General features: G+C 39.1%; 1 protein-coding gene across 12 annotated transcripts in view; it reads right to left on the reverse strand.

The window, feature by feature from the left end:
• Positions 1–21,552, reverse strand: part of LAMA2 (laminin subunit alpha 2) — a 471,875-nt gene that overhangs the window by 89,638 nt on the left and 360,685 nt on the right. For all 12 annotated transcript variants that reach the window (XM_039324668.1, XM_039324684.1, XM_039324648.1 and 9 more), the window contains 4 exons: positions 21,185–21,323; positions 18,220–18,322; positions 3,618–3,734; positions 1,514–1,696 (listed from right to left, as the gene is read on the reverse strand). In XM_039324668.1, the coding sequence (XP_039180602.1) occupies positions 1,514–1,696; positions 3,618–3,734; positions 18,220–18,322; positions 21,185–21,323 (542 nt within the window). The remainder of the gene's footprint in view (positions 1–1,513; positions 1,697–3,617; positions 3,735–18,219; positions 18,323–21,184; positions 21,324–21,552) is intronic.

Genomic DNA, 21,552 nt, shown 5'->3' on the forward strand with positions numbered 1-21,552 from the left:
CAATCATTCAAGATCTACTTGACATTTTATTTCCCCCCTCCTCCAAATGGAGTGAGACCCCAAATAGGGGCTCCAGCAGAGATGGACATTTCTGAATATGTGTTCAGTCCAGAAACTCAAGCAGACTCAAGCTCAAAAGTTTTTTAGCACAACCATCACCAAGTGTTCTTTTTCTTTTCTAATTAAGACTCTCTGGTATTGCTAGCCTACTGGGAATCCGAAGCCCCTGTCAATCTGGTCAATTGACTCTAAATTAGATTGTGTCCATGCTTGCTGTAAGCCAACTGCTAAATTTAGCTGAACTGTAATAGCAAACTATCTTCACGAACACCATTCCTGAATTTTTCAAGAAGATATTTCTAATTCACATAACTGAGCAGTAAAAGTCTTCAGACAAACTGCTCTCTACTCTCTACTCAAAAGGAAAGCACAGATTTGTGGGGATATAACAATGCAATCTTTTTTTTTTTGCGGTTGTTGTGATAAAGATTCAAAAATTCTAAGCCCATTTTCCTCTAGTCTTATGGATACCTCTATCTTTTCCTTTTACCACTTTTTTCTAATGAAATAATATATCTTTTCCCTACAAATTACATTTTCCTGCATATTGCAGAGATGACCAGATCTGGAATAAGATCCAATCACTGAGGCAATTTAAAAAGTTTCTAGTAAAAATGGTTATTCATCTGCTAAAGGTCATATAGAACCAACCAGTTTAGTGTAGTGATTAAGGAAACAGGCTAGAAACTGGGGGATCGTGAGTCTTTGTCCCATCTTGGGCATATCACTTTCTGCCAGGCCTAGGAAGAAAGCAAAGGCAAACCATTTCTGAAAAATGTGGCCAAGAAAACTGCAAGGACTTGTTCAGGCAACCTCCGAGAATTGGACACAATTGAACGGAAGAATCAAAAGAGGTCACATAGCTATGCTGGAGACATTTTTCTGAATTCTACCAGTAATATAGTGCTTTTCAGTGAATATAATAAGTAACGGTTCAGCATAAAATATGTTCCTAATATATCTATATTACCCAAGAGATTATAATACATCTTCTAAAACCAAAAGACAGCTTTATTACAGCATTTTCATTCAATGATTAACTTATATACCTACCTGATGTGTTCAAACTACAAATGCTTACCATTATTTCTACTGTCCTGAGAATGATCTTTCAAGGACATTTTCATTATTAAGAGTTGAAGCTATTTTTTTAATATCAAAAGAAATGTGTTAAGAAGGCAGAAGGCAATGGAAAACATACTGCTAATTAAGTGGTATTTGAAGTATACAAAATAATGAAGGAATGATGTATGGACTATCAGCAGGAAGACCTAATTTTTAAAGCATAGGATATTCACCATTCTTCTCTCTATACATAAACCTTACTAACATTTGTAGATGTTGAAAAACACACAACACCATAATTTAAATCAGGGGAAGGAACAACCCTTTCATTTCAGAAGATTAGAAAAAAGGAAAGAAATCAAAGTACATAGGCATAATAAGGTCTTACTATTTTTAGTAGGATCTTTCAATATAGTATTTGTTTTGGCTGCATCATCTGCAACTTTTCTGTATCTGTCTTTTAATCCAAGGAGGTTTTGATTGAGATCTCTGATTTTAGCCAGTACCTCATTTGCAGTATCATTAGCATGTTTGGCTTTATCTTTGACTGCTTGTACTTTGGCTGCAGTATCTATAAACAGGAAGAGGGAAAAAAAATAGAACCAAGAAATATATTTTATTTATTTGATTTTTATTCCACCTTTTTTATAAATAACTCAAGGCAGCCGACATATCACATCTTGTACATAGTATTTATATTTATTGGTTTATTGATTTATCAAACTTCTTAACTACCCATATCCCTTGTAGAGGGACTATTTGAGTTGTGTTGGGCCCTACTGCAAGACAAAACACTTTTGTTTGTTTCTGAAAAAGTAAATCTTTATTTAAAAGTAAAATAAACACAAAACCTATTTATTTTCACTTATTCCAAGAGAAAAAAACCAAGTAACCTCTCTCAACAAACAAGAGTGACAGCACTGTTAGTGCTGCAACAATGACATCAGTAAATGTGCCTGTAACAGAACATTGCAAGAAATATGAGCAAAACAGAAAAGACAAATCAGACATATATTAACTGAACTATTGCCTGAACTGTTTACGGAATCTAAATTTACATAGGGAAAAAGGAGGGGCTATATATTTCTGGACATACTTTGGTTTTTTTAATATCCTTACTTTTTGTTGACCTCTGCAAACCATTGTATCTACTGCATTGGCAAAAATAAGTTCATAGGTTCTTGTGAGTAGGTTTAATTAACTTTCTTTTAAACCAAAGAAGTCCTAATCCAGCAAAATTTGTCATAATGAAGATATCAGGCTAGTCTGTAGATAACTTGGTTCCCTCTGATACAGAATGTATTTTACCTCCTAGACAAAAAGCAAAATGAACTGTGATGTCATGCCTATTTACTTCATATAATTAAAACACTGGCAGCAGATCTTGGCTTCCATTTGCTGCTGTAAGTAACAAATCTCACATTCAGTTCCAGCTGCCTTCTGTACAGATTGCTTATATTTCTTCAGAAATGATGATCTTTGCTCAACTTGATCTTTTTCGCTCTGAATATTTGCTCCTTTCTTAGCATTTTTACTATAACAGCAAGGAGAGGCACTTTGGGAAAATGAACTAAAATGATGGATTGGTTGGTAGAATGTTGCCTTTCATTGCTTTTAAAAAGAAAAAAGAAGGACTTCTAAGAATGAGAAGAAAGTGAATGCTCTTGCTAAACCAAAAAGGGGAAAAAAAAAAGAATATCAAGTTTTTCTTCTGTGGCAAGCAATATACTAACATATCTCAAAGAACCAAAACAGACAAGAGGACTTATGGGACAGAGTAGAACGCATAATATATACACATATTTTTCAAAAGTGGAAGATCAAAATCAGAAATATATTGAGCCAAAGCTGTCAGCATACTGACACATCTTATTAGAGCTGAACTATTGGGCTGTGATGATAATTCTAACAATGGTACTTCCACTGTGTTTGGATGTGCCAAAATGGTATCACTGGTTTGGAAGCATTGGAAAGAGTTCAGCAGTCTTGAGGGGAGCAGACAGCAATGACAGCAGCAGCCCACTGACTGTGATCAAGTGAGAAAGACACCGGCAGACAGAATGAGAAGTGGGGAAACCTGAACAAATTTTCCAGGGTTCTTGGAGGGGGGGGGGGCTTTTAAACTTAATGGCACCACTGTGTATCATTAAAGAGAATTTTTCCTCTATCTGCACTTAATATCTGTATTATGAACATATTTTGATTGGGAACACAAAGACATGATATTGATGCATTTCTTACATGATTCCTACTGTATTTGGTTAGAAACTGGAAGGAAGGAAGGAAGGAAGGAAGGAAAGAAGGAAGGAAGGAAGGAAGGAAGGAAGGAAGGAAGGAAGGAAGGAAGGAAGGAAGGAAGGAAGGAAGGAAGGACAATGCAAATACAGGTAGATTGAGGACTGAAGTGGGAAAAAACCCCGTAATTCTTTAATTTAGGAAAAGCACTGTGCTCTAAATACTGAACAGTGATAATTTAGCTCATCCCCACTTACCGTTTGGAATGGCTGATAGCTTTTCCAGGGTGTCATTCAAAGCTTTCAAGAGAGCAGAGTTTCTTTCCCCTGCAACTTGCAACTTATTCTGCATTCCTTTTAGATTATCCTCATTTTCTGTAAGGAGTACACAAATCAGAGATTTGGTTATATTAATGTAATTCATTATAAGTTTAATGTATCTTGAAAGGAATTCAGGGCTACGTAGGAGCTATCTCAATTTATATCATAATAATTTTATTAGTGAACTTAGACTAAGAAATTATAATTGACCATGAAGAGCTTTCATTGGGTTTCTGGACTATTTATGGCTTGGAAGTATCAAACACTCAAATCACTACAGATTGAATATTTATCATGATTTATTCATTTGAAATCAGCTGGTTAGCTATTACATTCAGCCTGATGGTGCTTGGAGTGCAAATCATTGGCACAGGCTGATAGTCAAAATTTTATTAATTTCTCCTCCCACTGCACCAAAATACACATTATTGCCTTATTTTATTCTTTTTAAAATTGTAAGCCTCCCAGAGTCACCTTAGTATTGAGATGGGCAAATAAATAATAAATATGAAAATATCAATTGTATATGCTTACATTAACATTGACTAATTAAAGCAGCCATGTCTTTTTTTCAGGCACAGACAAAAACATGAAGAAAGCTGTAACTACTTGAAAAAGAATACGTGTACCCCTTACAAACTATTTTCAAAATATAATTAATAACAACGGTAGTTTTTGAAGTTTAAGTCAAGTTTTCCATAAAGTTGAAAATCTCAGGTTCCTGATATTACTGTTGTATAATTAAGGACAATAGGAATCTATTTAATCTGATGCAGAAATTTTCCACAGTGCACAGTGGGAAAACTTACTGGATAACCCATGAGGATCTTTAAAACATAATATCTATCAGCAATATGGCTGTCCAATAACTTCAGAATTCTCAGAATCTGGTTTCTTTAGCATATAGCTCTCTGTGTGTATGTGTGTGTGCCTATGTATGGATGTGCAAATGTGTGCATTTGCAAATATACATGAAAATGAGCATCAAAAAGATCAAAGCAACATACAAATAAGTTTTACCCATTTACCCACAGGAGCTGTGGTGTGGTTAGAATGCAATACTGCAGGCCAACTCTAGCCACAACTACGAGTTCGATCCTGACTGGCTCAAGGTTGCCTCAGCCTTCTATCCTTCTGAAATCGATAAAATGAGACCTCAGATTGTTTCGGACAATATGCTGACTCTGTAAATCACCCAGAGCATGTTATAAAGTACTATGGAGCAGTATGTAAGTCCAAGTGCTATTGCTATTGTATTCTCATTACCTACCCATGTCACATTATCTAACAAAACCTAACATCCTCCCTTCAGAGATTAGAATGGCTCCAACCCAGTTAGTCTTTCACAAGGCTCTAAAAACCTGGCTATGTTACCATGATTGGGGTAATAAGTGTGGCAAAGGCCCCATTTCTTGGCTGTATTACTAACTGGCCAAATATCTCTGCTGCTATGTTTATTTATTTTGGAGGTTTCTATTGTTTTAATTGTTTTAAAATGTATTTGGTATTTTAATTGTAATGTATTTTTTTTATATTGTAAGCCACCAAGTGTCATTAACTTGGTTGGGCAGCCATAGAAATTGAATGAATGAATGACTTCATAGAAAAAAAGTGCCACTGACAAAGTACCATTGAAACAAATGAAATAAAATACCATGAAAACAAAACAAAACAAAATAAAAAAATCTCTAAAGTGATCACTATTAGAGACAAAACTAACAGTTCATATTTTTTTCTCGTGGGTGCACAAGCACAATTATGTTTTAGAAGAAAACTCATCTTTACATAAAGGAATAAACTAAATAGCAATTTAAGCAGAAATCGTAAGGACAGTAATTGCATATTCAATATCATACTGATGGAATATGATTCAATATATTTTGCAAATCATTCTGTGTGACAATGGTATATCTAAATATATCATTTCCTCTAAAAATGATTGTGTTAACATTGTCAAAATGTCTGCTCCAGTTTAGATTTGTGGTCATCATCAATACGTATGTCAGGAATGTAGTTTAGCAAAGAAAATGTGAATTAGTTGCAGATCGGTGAGGAAAAAAATTGAGGCAAGAAAATCCTTTTTGTACAATTATTTTTTCCTTGGAAATAAAATAAAAGAACTAATGGCAAAATCTGGGAATGGATCATTAGTCTTGCTGAAAGGTGGCAAATATGAAAGAACCCAAACATAGGGAAGTTAATGAGCAATACCTAAATAAGAAATGTATTATTGTATTTTAATTGGGCTATAAAATGCTTTTTAGTGCAATGATAGGCACAATAGCTTTGTCAAATGGCATATTAGAAAGAATCTCATTTCTGCAATATTTGTTTCATTGGAAAGAAACTAATTGCTCTTTAAAAGTGGCTCTTGCATACCTCTTAATGAAAAAAAAAAATAGGTATTTCCATAGCTTGACTCAGAATGACCAAATGAATTTTCACATTAACTTTTCTAGTATATCAAATGATTGCATTGTGTTAACCAATAGCCTTACTCTTATATCCTTTCTGGTATTTCTATGGGAAATCTTATACTCTTTTTTGTGATCTTTCTCTAGGAATAGAAAAAAAGAATCTATAAAATTGTTTTATATACAACCATTCTATACAACCCTTTTTGCCTATAAATACCTACTCTAAAGATGGAGATACAGAGATATTTCCAATGTACAGGGAGTACTTAATGTACGACCACTAGTGAGCCCAAAATTTATGTTGCTAAGTGAGACAGTTGTTAAGTGAGCTTTGCCCAATTTTATGACCTTGCTTGTCACAGTGATTAAGTCAATCATTGCAGCTGTTGAGTTAATAACACGGTTGTTAAATGAATCTGGCTTCCCCATTGACTTTGTTTGTCAGAAGGTTGCAAAAGGTGTTCACATGGCCCTGGGACACTGCCACTGTCATAAATACTACCAAGCATCCAGAATTTGATCACGTGATGATGGGGACGTTGCAATGGTTCTAACTCACTTTCTTCAGTGCCATTGTAACTTTGAGTCTTCACTAAATGAATGGTTGTAAGTTAAAGATTACCTATATTCATTGTATAGTTTTTAACCAATTAACACTTTCTTGCATAAGCAAAATAGCTTTCCAAGAAATTTTTAATCTTGTTCTAAATATTTTTGAAGATAAGATAAATCTTGTTCTAAAATACTTAAAAAAATCTTTTAACATTCTTCAGGCATTTTTTTAATTATGTGGTACTTATGTTATGCTTTTAACATATTTTCCATTTAATAGACGGATAGATTCAGTAGTTTTAGTAATTTTGCAGCCAAATGTTTAATAAATTCACTATTTCTCTCTGGGGTGAATTCCCCAAGTTATATCAATTATTTCATTTCTGTATTTTAGAATCGCTCTGCTTTAAAACCTGTTTTTATACCCATTAAACCAGGCTATTTTTATGAGTTTTAATAAGTTTAATCTCTGTGGATCTCTTAAATGCCAACATTCTCAATCCATCTGTTTAATATTTTTTCCATTTAATATCTCAAATGCATTTTAATTGTTTCCTGAAAATTAGAAAGAAAAAGGCAAAATAAATTTCCTGAGATAGCCTAGTACAGAACAGAAGATAAAGCTCCAAAAACTATAATTTTTTTTTAAAAAAAGTCTACACATTTAAAAAAAAACATTCTGAAATGCCACAGTTTGAAATTCCCAGCCATGAAATTAACCCTCAGAGCAATCTTCTAAACTTTAAACATAATCTTATAGAATAGCAAAACAAACAAACAAACAAATCAGTCTGTTTTGCTTGTATTTATTCTAAAAGGTAATATGGATCATTCTTGTTTCTCTATTTAGCAAAGTTGGATGGATAAAGATCTTGCTGGCCCCAACTAGAAAGGATTCTTCTATCAGTGGAAAGACTATGATCTAGTGAAGGAATCCCACTGATGGTAACAAGAAGAGGCAATGTTTTTTTTCTGCAATCAATTCCCTTTCCAGCATTCTAACAGTTGTCTCAAAACAACAGATATGAAGTCAGTTGTTGTTGTTAATTGTTGTTAATTGCAAAGTTGTGTCAGACTCATCGCGACCCCATGGACAATGATCATCCAGGCCTTCCTGTCTTTTACAATCTTCTGGAGTCCATTTAAGCTCATGCCTACTGCTTCAGTGACTCCATCCAGCCACCTCATTCTCTGTCATCCCATTCTTCTGTTGCCCTCAATCTTTCCCAGCATTAGGCCCTTCTCCAGTGAGTCCTTCCTTCTCATTAGATGGCCAAAGTATTTGATTTTCAACTTCAGGATCTGGCCTTCTAAAGAGCAGTCGGGGTTGATCTCTTCTAGGACTGACCAGTTTGAACGCCTTGCAGTCCAAGGGACTTGCATGAATCTTCTCCAGCACCATAGTTGAAAGGCCTCAATTCTTTGTCGCTCAGTCTTTCTTATAGTCCAACTTTCACATCCATACATTGCAACTGGAAAAACCATGGCCTTGACTATACGCACTTTTGTTGGCAGGGTGATGTCTCTGCTTTTTAGTATGCTGTCTAGATTTGCCATAGCTTTCCTCCCCAGGAGCAATCGTCTTTTAATTTCTTGGCTGCAATTCCCATCTGAGGTGATCTTGGAGCCCGGAAAATAAAATCTGTCACTACCTCCATTTCTTCCCCATCTATTTGCCAGAATTGAGAGGGCTGGATGCCATGATTTTGGTTTTCTTAATGTTGAGTTTCAAGCCAACTTTTGCACTCTCCTTCTTCATCCGCATCAAGAGGCTCTTTAGTTCTGCCACTTTCTGCCATTAAAATGGTATCATCTGCATATCTTAGCTTGTTGATATTTCTCCCAGCAATCTTAATTCCAACTTTTGATTCATCTACCCCTGCCTTTCTCATGATGTGCTTTGCATATAAGTTAAATAGGCAGGGCGACAGTATACAGCCTTGCCGGACTCTTTCCCCAATTTTGAACTAATTAGTGGTTCCGTTCTCACTGTTGCTTCTTGACCCGTATATAGGTTTCTCAAGAGACAAATAAGATGGTCTGGTACTCCCATCTCTTTAAGAACTTACCACAATTTGTTGTGATCCACACAATCAAAGGCTTTAGCATAGACAATGAAGCAGAAGTAGATATTTTTCTGGAACTCCCTAGCTTTCTTCATGATCCAGCATAGGTTGGCAATTTGATCTCTAGTTCCTCTTCAAAATCCTGCCTGTACTTCTGGTAGTTCTCAATCCACATACTGCTGGAGTCTAGCTTGTAGGATTTTAAGCATAACTTTACTAGCATATAAAATGAGTGCAATGGTGCGATAGTTTGAACATTCTTTGGCATTGCCTTTCTTTGGAATTGGAATGTAAACTGACCTTTTCCAATCCTGTGGCCACTGTTGAGTTTTCCAAATTTGCTGGCAAATTGAGTGTAGCACTTTTACTGCATCATCTTTTAAAATTTTGAATAGCTCAGCTAGAAATTGTTACCTCCACTAGCTTTGTTGTTGCTCAGATTTCCTAAGGCCCATTTAACTTCACATTCTAGGCTGTCTGGCTGAAGGTCAGTGACCACCCCATTGTGGTTATCTGGGACATTAAACTCATTCTTGTATAGTTCTTCTGTGTAGTTTTTCCACCTCTTTTTAATCTCTTCTGCCTCTGTTAGGTCCCCGCCATTTTGGTTCTTTATCATGCCCATCTTTGCATGAAACGTTCCCTTCATATCTCCAATTTTCTTGAACAGATCTCTGGTCCTCCCTATTCTGTTGTTTTCTTCTATTTCTTTGCACTGTACATTTAAGAAGGCATTCTTATCTCTTCTAGCTACTGAGCGTCCTTTCAGCCCAGTTGCTTCATTCTTTCCATGAAGGAGATGAAGTCAGTAAAAAGCTATTAATTAGACAATGGGAATAGTAAAAGCAATATAGTAAAGTGAGTTATGAGCCAACTCATTTACAAGAGTGAATGAAGTTTGTATAAAGGCAGATGGTTTACAATACACGTGAAAGTAAGACTTGTTTAGAAATTAACAGTTTTTGTGAAACTTTCTAAGACTGTAATTTATACATATCTTTATCAAAGTGAAGAACTGCTTCGAATAATATCAATATGGAGAGAAAATCTGAGGGGAGAATGGACATGTGTGAAGGGTAGAGGAGTATCCCTTTACTGAAAAAAATATGCTTTTGAACTTTTACACAACAGGGACTATGTCATTTTGCTGTTCCTAATATTAGCTGGCAACAAAAAGCATAGTACATTATACTACAAATCTTATTAAGAAAGATGAAACTTTCTCAGATTTTCAAAAGCGGTATCTGTATCTGCATGGAGGTAGAATTTCCACTCTTCCTTGCTTGCTCTAGAAATGGTTGATCATTTTGAAATAGTATGAAATGCTGTGGGTCCTTTTTCTCTAAAGCAAATTATAAAGGTCATGAGAAAAGCCTTTGTAGATATTGCTTTCAAGCACATGGAAAAAATTTTTCCAGTGCTTTTGCTCCTCCTACCTAGCCACAGGAATCCTAAAGGACTTTCCAGTCACACAGGTAAATAGGTACATCAATGTGCATATATGTTTGTGTTGGCTGTATGCATATGTACACATATGAATTTAACATTTCTCTTGCGTCATTTTCTAAGTCAAAACTGTTTCTAGATGCTGTTTGTTCTTCAGGGCAGAAATAAAGGTACAGACTTTCTGAAAGGAAATAAAGAGAGGCACGCTAGATAAATAAATGCTGACAGAATCACTAAAATTCATACTGATAATACATTAGAAAGAGTTGAGAAGATGAATTCTTTTTCTCAGTATAGTCAAGAATTTCATGCTTGAGGCCAAGAATATATGTAGTGAGATACTGTTCAGATTCTACAGACTCATTTAAAAAAAAAAAGCCAGAAAAGGACCCAGTTTGAAAAAATCTTTATTCATCTATACCACTGACATCATGCACCAAGAAAGGGGTCTGACCCTTTCCATTGCTTTGCTGGCTGCCATCTGGTTCCCCACCTCCTCTGCATCCTAAATTCCAGTACCATAGTGCCATCTATTGATAGCCAAATAATTTGCAACTTTTTTTTAAAAAAAAATATTGCACAATGCCCATTTCTTGTCCTCAGGCTGCTTGCTGGAAGTTATGCACTCTTGGCATAAAACAAATCACTAATCAATATCAAAATGCTGTCACTGTTGGAGTATTATCATCAGTTCAAAAGTATCCCATTCTGAGTTTGATGGAATTTACTCCCACATTATATGCAGCATTGTAGGTTCATTTAAATCAGGGGTAGGCAACTATAGCAATTTTATGACCGATGAACTTCAACTCCCAGAATTCCTGAGGCTGGCTCAGGAATTTTGGGAAATGAAGTCCACAGGTTGTAAAGTTGCCATAGTTGCTCACTCCTGATTTAAATAGAAAGTATAGCATGCTAAGAAGACAGAATTGAAGGAAGCACTGTTATTAATTTTACATAAACTTAGCTCCATATAATACATTGAAAATGAGTTTCTAAATTAGAGGAAATAATGAAAATCATGATTTTCTAAGACTATTATACACAGCAGGCAGCATCTCCAATTCCATCATCTAATGAGCAGATAAAAGTTTCAGGGTTAATATGACAATTCTTAAGAAAATTCTCAAAAACAAAGCTCTTGTAAGACTTACCAGTCCAAATGAAATAATAACTTCTATTTTGATGGCCAGCATTTTGGGGCCTCTATTTTGCAATTAATCTTCCTTACAGAGAAAAGTGCTTTAACTAAATTTCTCAGTACAGAACTCCACAGACCATATATCTTAAAAAATAGTATATTTGATTCCATTTTCTTGCTCTGTAATTGATTCCTAGCATATATTCTGACACAGAGCAAACTGGGGACAGAAGCTTTCCATCAGACTGAGAAATACATACAAGGGTAAAATGTTAGCAGAAGAATTTACTTCCCTACCCAGTCACTCCTCTCTTCAAATTTCTACCATCACCAACTAGTAAATCTCTGTTCAACTGCTACCATTGGACATTTTGCTCTGTAAGGACTCTTTCAGCACTTTTTTGATGTTAACATATGGCTGTCTCCTGATTAACTATCACATAATACCTTATATAATAGGTTACAATTCAAACAGATGTCATATCAAACTTTCCCATTGTTGCCACCAGAATTATTTAAATAGAACTTAGGTTTTCATTATTTTAACGAGACAACTATCTGAAGTTGAAAGAGATAAATTTCTCCTTCCAGAGTAACGAAATATTATAAGGAAAAAAATATTTTATTCAAAATCTTTTAATTCTGAACTTCCTTTCTGAACTATGGAAATTCTATGACAACCGTATTCTATCTATTTATTAATCAAATTTAAATAGCTTTTTATAGTGTACCATATGCTTTTTCTAATCCAGAAATACCAAGTCTATTTAGAGTCTTTACAGTGTATGTTGTATGTTATGTCCCGAGCCTTGCAAACGGCTCGGGCGTTTGCAGGCAGTCCCGGGCAGGTGCAAAGCTGCCCGGGACCAGACAGGCTGTCGCCAGCGCCGTGCGCATGCGCGGGTGCTGGCGCGGGAAAAGTAACCCATTTACCCGGGAGTTGCCTATATAAGAGGCTGCGAGGCGTTTGGGCGAGGCTGAAGCCATCTTCCTGTAAGCTGAACGCTGAATAAATGAAACTGAGAACTCCAGCTGCTTCTCGTGTCTGTTTTCCCGCCACGGACTCAACACTGGCGACGAGGATGGGATGCCTTGCACTACCTGGAAAGGAAGAAGTGTAAGCTTACCCAAGGAGTCCTGAGCGGCGAAAGAGGAACGGCGTCGACTCGGCAGCTGCCCGCCAATCCGGTGCGCATTCGGGGGTAGGCTGGCTGATAGACCCGTCTCCTGAAGATCCGAAGATGGCGAAAATCGGAAGGCTTTCGGAATTCGACGTCTCACATCCAGAGTGGTGGGAGTCCTACGTATCCAGAATGGAGAACTACTTCAAGGCAAACCAAGTGAGGGAAGATAGCTTGAAGGCGGCCACCCTGCTTTGCATTTGCGGCCAAGACGCCTTCGAAATCGCAGAAAACCTTGCAGCACCTGTCCCAGTAGAGTCTGTAAGCTACGCAGACCTGAAGAAGCTGCTGAAGGAGCACTTCCACCCCAAGGTGTCCGTTATCTCATGGCGCCACACCTTCGAACAAAGGGATCAACGGTCCGGTGAGTCAGCCAAGGAATACATCGCCGCGTTATGGAAGGCCGCCAAGCCCTGCGAGTTCAAGGACCTCGAGGAACGACTGAGGGACCGATTCGTGTGCGGGTTAAGGCATCGCGAGCTACAACAGAGACTTTTCGCAAAGGAAGAATTATCCTTCCAAGACGCCTTAAGGGAAGTCACCGCAGAAGAAGCAGCAGGCGGCGCCGTCAAAAACATGCGGCCGATCAGAAACAGTGCAGAGGGTGCGTCCGTGCACCAGGAAGACGTCCGACGAAACTCCGAGGAGGATCCGGACGAGGAAGTCGACCGTCTACACCCCGCGAAGGAAGAGAACCAGAAGGGAAGCTCTTCGGCTCCACTCAAGTGCATCGGCTGTGGAGGTCGCCACAGGAGAACCGACTGCAAGTTCCGCTCCGCTACCTGCCGGGCATGCGGTAAACAAGGGCACATTGCAGCTGTGTGCCTGGGCCGACGAAAGGCACAACCCCAAGAAGAACGCCTGAAGGGTACCAGATTCCCCAGCCAGAATAGGGTAGGTTTTTGCGCTTCGCGAAGAAGCATCTGTAGAACAGGCACACACAAGCCCATGAAGAAAAAGCTGTCACTCAACGTGAAGCTACAAGGGTTCCATTATCTATGGAACTAGACACAGGGTCTGCCCTGTCCATCATTTCATTGCATACATTTAGGAAGATTTGTTCCAGAAGTGGGTCTAAGGCCAAGTTAAGGCCTTCTGATATTGTATTAACAGATTTTCAGAACTCAAGAGTGTGTGTTAAGGGGGAGGCCACCCTTAACGTGCAATACAAGAGTTTTGAAGGTCCACTAGACTTATTAGTAGTAGGGGGTGAACGAACGAGTCTCATAGGACTCGATTGGTTTGAGGCCCTGGGGATACACGTCACAGGACTCAATAGCTTACAAACACTCGACCTACAGGAAGTCTGCAAAGAATTTGCAGATGTTTTCAGCCCCCAGCTGGGCACATTCAAAGGACCACCTGTGTCCTTAAAGCTAGACCCCACTGTCACTCCCATTAGGATTAAAGCAAGAAGGGTCCCTTTTGCTTTAAAAAGTAAGATTGACACTGAACTAGACAAACTAATCCAACAGGGAATCCTAGAACCTGTTGATTCCAGCCCGTGGGAGACCCCCATTGTCACGCCTCTAAAGGCAAATGGGGACATTCGCATTTGTGCTGATTACAAATGCACACTCAATAAGGCATTGCAGCAACATGCCTATCCTGTTCCTGTGGTCAGTCACATCCTGGCCTCTCTCAAGGGGGGGCGTGTTTTTGCAAAGCTTGACCTAGCTCAAGCATATCAACAGCTGCCTGTTGATGATGATGCTGCCATAGCTCAGACCATTGTGACCCACAGGGGAGCCTTTAAAGTAAAAAGGCTACAGTTTGGAGTGAATGTCGCTCCTGGGATTTTCCAAAGCGTTATGGAAAACACACTACGAGGTATACCAGGGGTCTGCCCCTACTTTGACGATGTCTTGATTGCAGGAGACTCCACACACATTCTAGCTGAAAGGCTTAGGGCTGTCCTGTTAAGATTCAGGAAATCAGGCCTCAAGCTCAGAAAAGACAAATGCCAGATTGGGGTGCCTTCTACTGAATTTCTGGGATTCAAAATTGATGCTGCTGGGATTCATCCTGCTGAATCCAAACTAACTGCTATTTTAGATGCACCCAGGCCAAAGTCTAAGGCCGAACTTCAGGCCTTCCTAGGCCTCCTGAATTTCTACAATTCTTTTCTTCCACATAAAGCTAGTGTAGCTGAGCCTCTTCACAGGCTACTAGACAAACAGGCTGTGTGGCTGTGGTCACAAGCGCATGAGGCTTGCTTTAAAGAAGTCAAGGCCTTGCTCACTTCTAACAGTGTTCTTGCACATTTCAACGAGTCTCTCCCTGTGTGCATCGCTTGTGATGCGTCCCCCTACGGGGTTGGAGCTGTCCTGAGTCACCTCAGGTCTGATGGAACTCAGGTTCCTATTGCATACTACTCCAGAACACTGTCTTCTGCCGAGCGCAACTACGCTCAGATAGACAGGGAGGCTCTGGCTGTTGTTGCTGGAATTAAAAAATTCCACGATTTTCTATATGGCAGGCATTTCACGGTCTTCACTGACCATAAGCCTCTGCTGGGACTGTTTACCACACGTAAGCAGACTCCCCACATCATTTCCCCTAGAATGCTTAGGTGGTCTATTTTTTTGTCTGCATATGATTTTTCATTACTCCACAAGCCTGGGAAAGAAATGGGCCATGCTGATGGCCTCAGTAGATTGCCTCTGCCAGTAGTAGAAGCTGACCCCGCGCCAGCTGTCAACATTCTATCAATCCAAGCCTTGCCCGAGCTCCCTCTTAGTGCCAGGGATGTTACCGCTGAAACAGGTACAGATCACACACTTTCACGTGTCCGCTCCTGGGTCCTGTCCGGGTGGCCTGAGCACTGCCCTAGTCCTGAGTTTCAGAGTTTCTGGTCCAAAAGAAACGAACTGTCCCTTTCTCAGGGTTGTCTGCTTTGGGGAAACAGAGTTGTCATTCCCACCTCAATGAGGACTAGGGTCTTAGAATCCCTCCACGAGGGTCATCCTGGCATTGTTCGTATGAAGGCTCTTGCACGCAGCCACTTGTGGTGGCCTGCTTTAGATAAAGATATTGAGGCTAAGGTACACGCATGCCACCTGTGCCAACGATCTCGCCCAGAGATGCCCCAAGCTCCTGTGCATAGATGGGAGGAAACACAGTCCCCATGGTCTAGGGTGCACATTGACTACGCTGGGCCCTTTCAGGGCCAGTTCTTCTTGGTCCTTGTTGACAGCCATTCAAAATGGCTTGAGGTTGTGCCTGTCTCATCCACCACCACTGCAAAGACTATTCAGGTACTGAGGGGGATTTTTGCTGCACACGGGCTGCCAGATGTCATTGTGTCCGACAACGGCCCTCAATTCACCTCCTCCGAATTCCAAGCTTTCTTACAGGCAAACCTGATTCGTCATGCCACGTCTGCGCCTTTTCACCCGTCCACCAACGGTATGGCTGAACGCATGGTGCGCATCGCAAAGGACGCCTTGAAGAGACTCACCTACGGGGACTGGCATCACAGGTTGGCTGACTTTCTCCTTTCTTATCACACCACACCGTCCACTTCTACAGGGAGAAGTCCAGCTGAACTTCGTTGGGGGCGCCAACTTACTACTAGACTTGACCGGTTGCATCCGGACAGACTGCCTTCATCTACCTCACATCCTAGGGCACCTAGACAACTACTTGTGGGTGCCCCGGTTTGGGCTCGCAATTACGGGCCTGGTCATACATGGGTCCCCGCTTCTGTGTCCAGGATCACAGGTCCTCTCTCCTACGAGGTTGCCCTGGACAACGGTCGTGTCCTGCGTCGGCACATCGACCAACTTCGCTCTAGGCGAGACTTTTCTGCTGAGACTCCTGGGTCTTTTCCAGGGAGGGAGGGGGACCCTTTGGAGCAAAGGGAAGGGCAAGAGCTACTGCCCATCTCCACTGAGGGAGCCACAAACGGCTCGTCCCAAGGTTCTGCAATTGCTCCGAAAAGAAAGTCATGGAGCTTACCCACACAACAGGCACTCACGCCTACTCCAGCCAGGGAGTCACCCCGGGGGCATACTCACTTTCCACACACATCACACAGCACTCCAGCAACGGAGGATACCCGGGGGCATCCCAACAAATCATTCCCCGCAAGAGAACTGGCACACAATTCCCAAGGTTGGCCTGACCTTACCCCAAATCCTACAGGGGGTCAAACATACACAGAGTTAGTCGAGGAACCAAGTCCCGACTACAACAACCCTAGCACAAATCAGGGAACACCTGAGTTTTGGGAAAGTACAGAAACCCACACGAGCCCGAACACAGAATGGGGTTCAGGGAATGGACAGCCTCCTGACAGGTCTTGGACTGACCTAGGAGGTTCTACAGAGACGCCCAGCAGCGGCTATCACTTCAAGGGGCCTGAGGGTCTACAGCTAGGTAGGTCAACCAGGTCACAAAGTAACAGAAGCCCTGGCCTGACGAGCCCGGTGGGCAAGCAAGCAAGGCCAGGCATCGGGGCACAGTCCTTGGAAGACACCAGGGCACAATAGAGAGAACAGGCTCACGCCTCCCTCCAGTCAGGGGACTTATGCCAGTAACCCAGAGCTAAGAAGGTCACAGAGAGCAAAGAAATCTCCTAAGTATCTAGAAGATTACATAACATTGCTGGCAAGGCAAAAGCCAGTAATCAGTGGGAGCACTGGGGAGCAAAATGTCATATAAAATAAATGTTGTATGTTGGTAGTAGTTTTAGCCCGGGGGAAAGGGGTGTTATGTCCCGAGCCTTGCAAACGGCTCGGGCGTTTGCAGGCAGTCCCGGGCAGGTGCAAAGCTGCCCGGGACCAGACAGGCTGTCGCCAGCGCCGTGCGCATGCGCGGGTGCTGGCGCGGGAAAAGTAACCCATTTACCCGGGAGTTGCCTATATAAGAGGCTGCGAGGCGTTTGGGCGAGGCTGAAGCCATCTTCCTGTAAGCTGAACGCTGAATAAATGAAACTGAGAACTCCAGCTGCTTCTCGTGTCTGTTTTCCCGCCACGGACTCAACATTGTAGATAACTCTCTTTTTTCTTCTGGGGCTTTCCTAAACATCCTACGTAAGCCAAAATACCAACAGCCCCATAAGAAAAAAAACAAACAGGAGTCCCCTACAACATAACAGTGTAAATATTGCAACAGCCTCTATATAGGACAAGCAGGCAGAAGACCAGGAGAACACATCCATGAACACCAACCAGCAGTCAGAAGACATGATGAAAACTCTTTAATTTCACAACATATGGACAGACTTAATCACAGTTTCAAGTGGGAAACTGTGACCATCCTAGACCAAGCCAAATCAAAAAATGCTAAAGAATTCCTGGAAGCCTGGAATTGGCCAACAATAGAAACATAGACATGAACAACATCTACTTACTGTGCAAAAGGGAAAACCAACAAGCCAAAAAGAGAACAAAAAGACCCAAAATCAACACCCAGATAAGCATGGATTAAGACCAAAATTAACATTAATCCAACAATCAAGAAGTAAACAATACTCCAATTAAGGAACTGCCAAACAAGCTAGCAGTAAACAGCTCAACCAAAGCACCCCCAAGACCACCCCACCAACTCTGATAGAGCAAGCCACTAAAACGTAAACAGAGCAACCAATTCCTGACTACCGATAGCATTGATGATATTACCTAGTTTGGGTAATGAAATGTCTGCAAGAAAACAACCAAGCTCAGAGAACACCAAGGATGCCTCACTTCAACCTTGAGCTACAACTGTTTTCCTTTATTGGTGAATACATACCTTTAACATCATTTGCCTGTTTATTGGCATCATTAAGAACCTTGAAGCTTTTTTGTAAGGCATTCTTGGCAGCATCCTTTAATGAGCCTTCTGGACCAGATGCCTAGAGAAGAAAAGTAACAGAAGCAACTATTTGCTATACCTGAAAAGATTCCAGGAAAAAGAATCAAGAGAAATTGACTGCTTTATTTAAAAAAGCAGTGCAACATAGCTGAAGAACTATGATGATTGAAAACATCACAAATTTGCTTTGAATTGTTACCTTAGATCAGTGTAATACATACTGCTCAAAAAAATAAAGGGAACACAAATGTATAGGATCCTATATGTTTGTGTTCCCTTTATTTTTTTGAGCAGTATATCATACTTGCTTTGTTATTTTGGTTTAATTCTAAAAACAGAGTCTTCTCTGTTCTTTCATCCCTAGGAAACAGAAACATGTATAAAATCTCCTAAAATTGTGGGGGAGGGGAGCCATTCTACTACAATCATTTCAAACAGGAAAAAGTTTTTATGGGTGAGTCAGAATTGAATAGATTGAGACCCCAAAGTCACTCACACTTTTCTAAATTATTTGATGTAGCCTCCAGAGCTTTCTAATTATTACCATCAAACTGTAATGTTTAATATGACAGAATAGTGAATTATTAAATTCATGTGAAGTAAATCACATTAGCTTAAAATTAGCTAATTTAAATGTAGTTATATTTAAATTAAATAAAATTAAAACTACTTTTTGTCCTTGTCCCACCTCTTCTGGAAGTATGTATGAGAAAGCCCTAGATTAGCCTTTATGAATGGGAAGACATGTCATTGGCAAATTAAAGAAAAAGAACTGTAATGTGAATAAACTGATACTATAATGGAAATTTAGCTCACTACTCATTGCTAAATTGAGCTATGTCCTAAGTAAAAATGATTCTACTCCTAGATGGTATTTAGTAAGTACCCAGCTTTTCCAAAAGAAGCAGTGCAAGATTCATGTTAAACTTCTTCAAGTAACCATCACTGCTCATTGTCTTATAATTTATCTATAGAATCATAAAGCACCAACTCAAATTTTCATTTTCAAAAGTCAGGGATGGTAAATGAAAATTGGATTATAGTAGATTTGTTATCCATCTCATTGTCAGGTTTGAGCTTTAAGAAAGAGTTCTCAACCTTAGCAACTTTCAGATGTATGGACTTTAGCTCCCAGAATTCCTCAGCCAGCATGCTGGCTGAGGAATTCTGGGAGCTGAAGTCCATACATCTGAAAGTTGCTAAAGTTGAGAAACACTGGGAATGATGCTCAATCTTGACAACATGTTTAAACTTGATTGTGGCAGTCATGGTGGACAGGATAAGATATAAGATATAGTTGTCTTATATACTATATAGTTGTCTTATATACTATACTATATAGTTGTCTTCTATACTATACACACACACACACACACACACACATAGTAAAATTATTTTATTTTTATAGTAAAAAGATAAGATTTAAAATTATTCCCATTGTTAAAAACTAACCATGACAACAATTTGTTCTTGAAGAGAGAATTACTGCCAAATTCAGCAACAGAGACTCTTGCTACATTGCATTTCTAGATCTAGAAGGGGCTATATACAAAGTTGAATATTATTACTAATAAATAAGAGTGAATGGTTAAGTGTCTAATAAAAATTTCATTAGACATAATGAAATTGTTAAGACACCCAATTTGCAATATAAAAAGTGAAAAGTCAGTGTAGTCAGAACTAAATAATTGAATTTGGCTTGAGTCTTGAGCAGGACTTCATGGCTGTGTTACATGTAGTGTAAAATTGTTTCCATGAGATTGAATAGATCAGTAGAGGCTGATATTAATAGATAACTGATTTATCTCGATGAGTGTGACATTTTACACCACTAAATAAAAGGTTATTTAGTCTAAATTCTTTATTGAACTATCTGATTGACATAAAAAAAACAGATGATAGCAAGCATGTGATGAACATTCTAGAGAACTGGGATTAAACAAATGAATTATCTATGGAAAATGGGAAACTTGGGTATGGAACTATGTGAAAATTCATATGGCAATGGATTTACTGTAAAATATGTTGTGAATTTGCCAATAAAGGCAATATCACAGCAATAGGAGGAGGAAGATATGTTGGCTATGTTTGCCTCCTTAAGTCATTTGTAAAAATAATAAAGAAGGGATACAAATAAATAAATATTACATAAATAAAAAAATGTGAAAGAAGAGTCAGAAACAAAGAGAAAGAAAGTAAATAAGAATGATTTACTGTGACAGTAAATATATGTTACAGTATAAGCCTAGTTTGGTTAGTTATGGCAGTAAAGAAAACAATTTAAAGAGAAAAGCCCTATACACTGATTAATCTGGTTAAAAAGACTTTCTTCTTTAAAGACCACAGCTAATCCAGGCTTCAAAATCATTTGCAGAAGTCCTTCTCTTGGTCCACCAGCAGAGACTTGATTAGTGTATCAATTACAGAAAAAATCCGTAAAACTAAGCTGGCTACTGACATGAGATTTAATAAGCTAAATAATAATAGCAGTAGTTTGATTATACTTTATTTATGATATTTATTATACTCTAGGTGTTTAGTAATAAACCTTATTTTAATTCTACTAACCATAAACAGGTTCTGGATGGTGATGGTTATGCCTGATAAAGCTATTTTATGGAATTCCTCCAAGAAATAACTCAAATATTTTGAGTAAAATAGTAAAATCTATTTTTTGAGAGTTTGTTGTGTGTAGAGTAACTAGGTTTAATTTGCCAAAATGCACTTTGGGCCATTGCTTAAAATTTCTTGATAAATGTTTATTAGCAGTTGCATTAAATGTTGTAACACTAACCTATATTAACGAGCATGATAATAATATCTGATAAATAATTGCTGAGAAATAGCAAGATATTGAAAGAAGATTATTTGAGAAAATCAAGAGATTTTCCCTTTCCCTTACCAGTTGTATGGCTTCATTGGCACGAGCTTTAGCATCTTTAGAAATTGCATCAGCTTTGTCAATATGGTCCTTGATATTGCTGTAGGCCTTAAAAGCTATTGTTGCATTGAAAGAGAGGTTTTTAGCTTCATCAAGGATTCTATTAGGAAAAAATATACATATTCAACTTTTAAAAAACCAAGGGGGAATTTTAGATGTTAATTCTAGACCCATATGTATTAATGTCTTTTTGCACATAGGTAGTCCCTACAGGACTCAGCCAGATTTTCTTTTGTGCAGACATGCACCAAATTTCAATTTATAGGTTGCTTCTAGCCAGGGAAAAAATACAACAAAGAACAAATGTGACATGTTTGAGATTAGGCCAC

The sequence above is a fragment of the Crotalus tigris genome, unplaced genomic scaffold (genome assembly GCF_016545835.1).
Source record: "Crotalus tigris isolate CLP2741 ecotype Arizona unplaced genomic scaffold, ASM1654583v1 scf7180000017611.44802233496:7321179, whole genome shotgun sequence".
Lineage (NCBI taxonomy): Eukaryota > Metazoa > Chordata > Lepidosauria > Squamata > Viperidae > Crotalus > Crotalus tigris.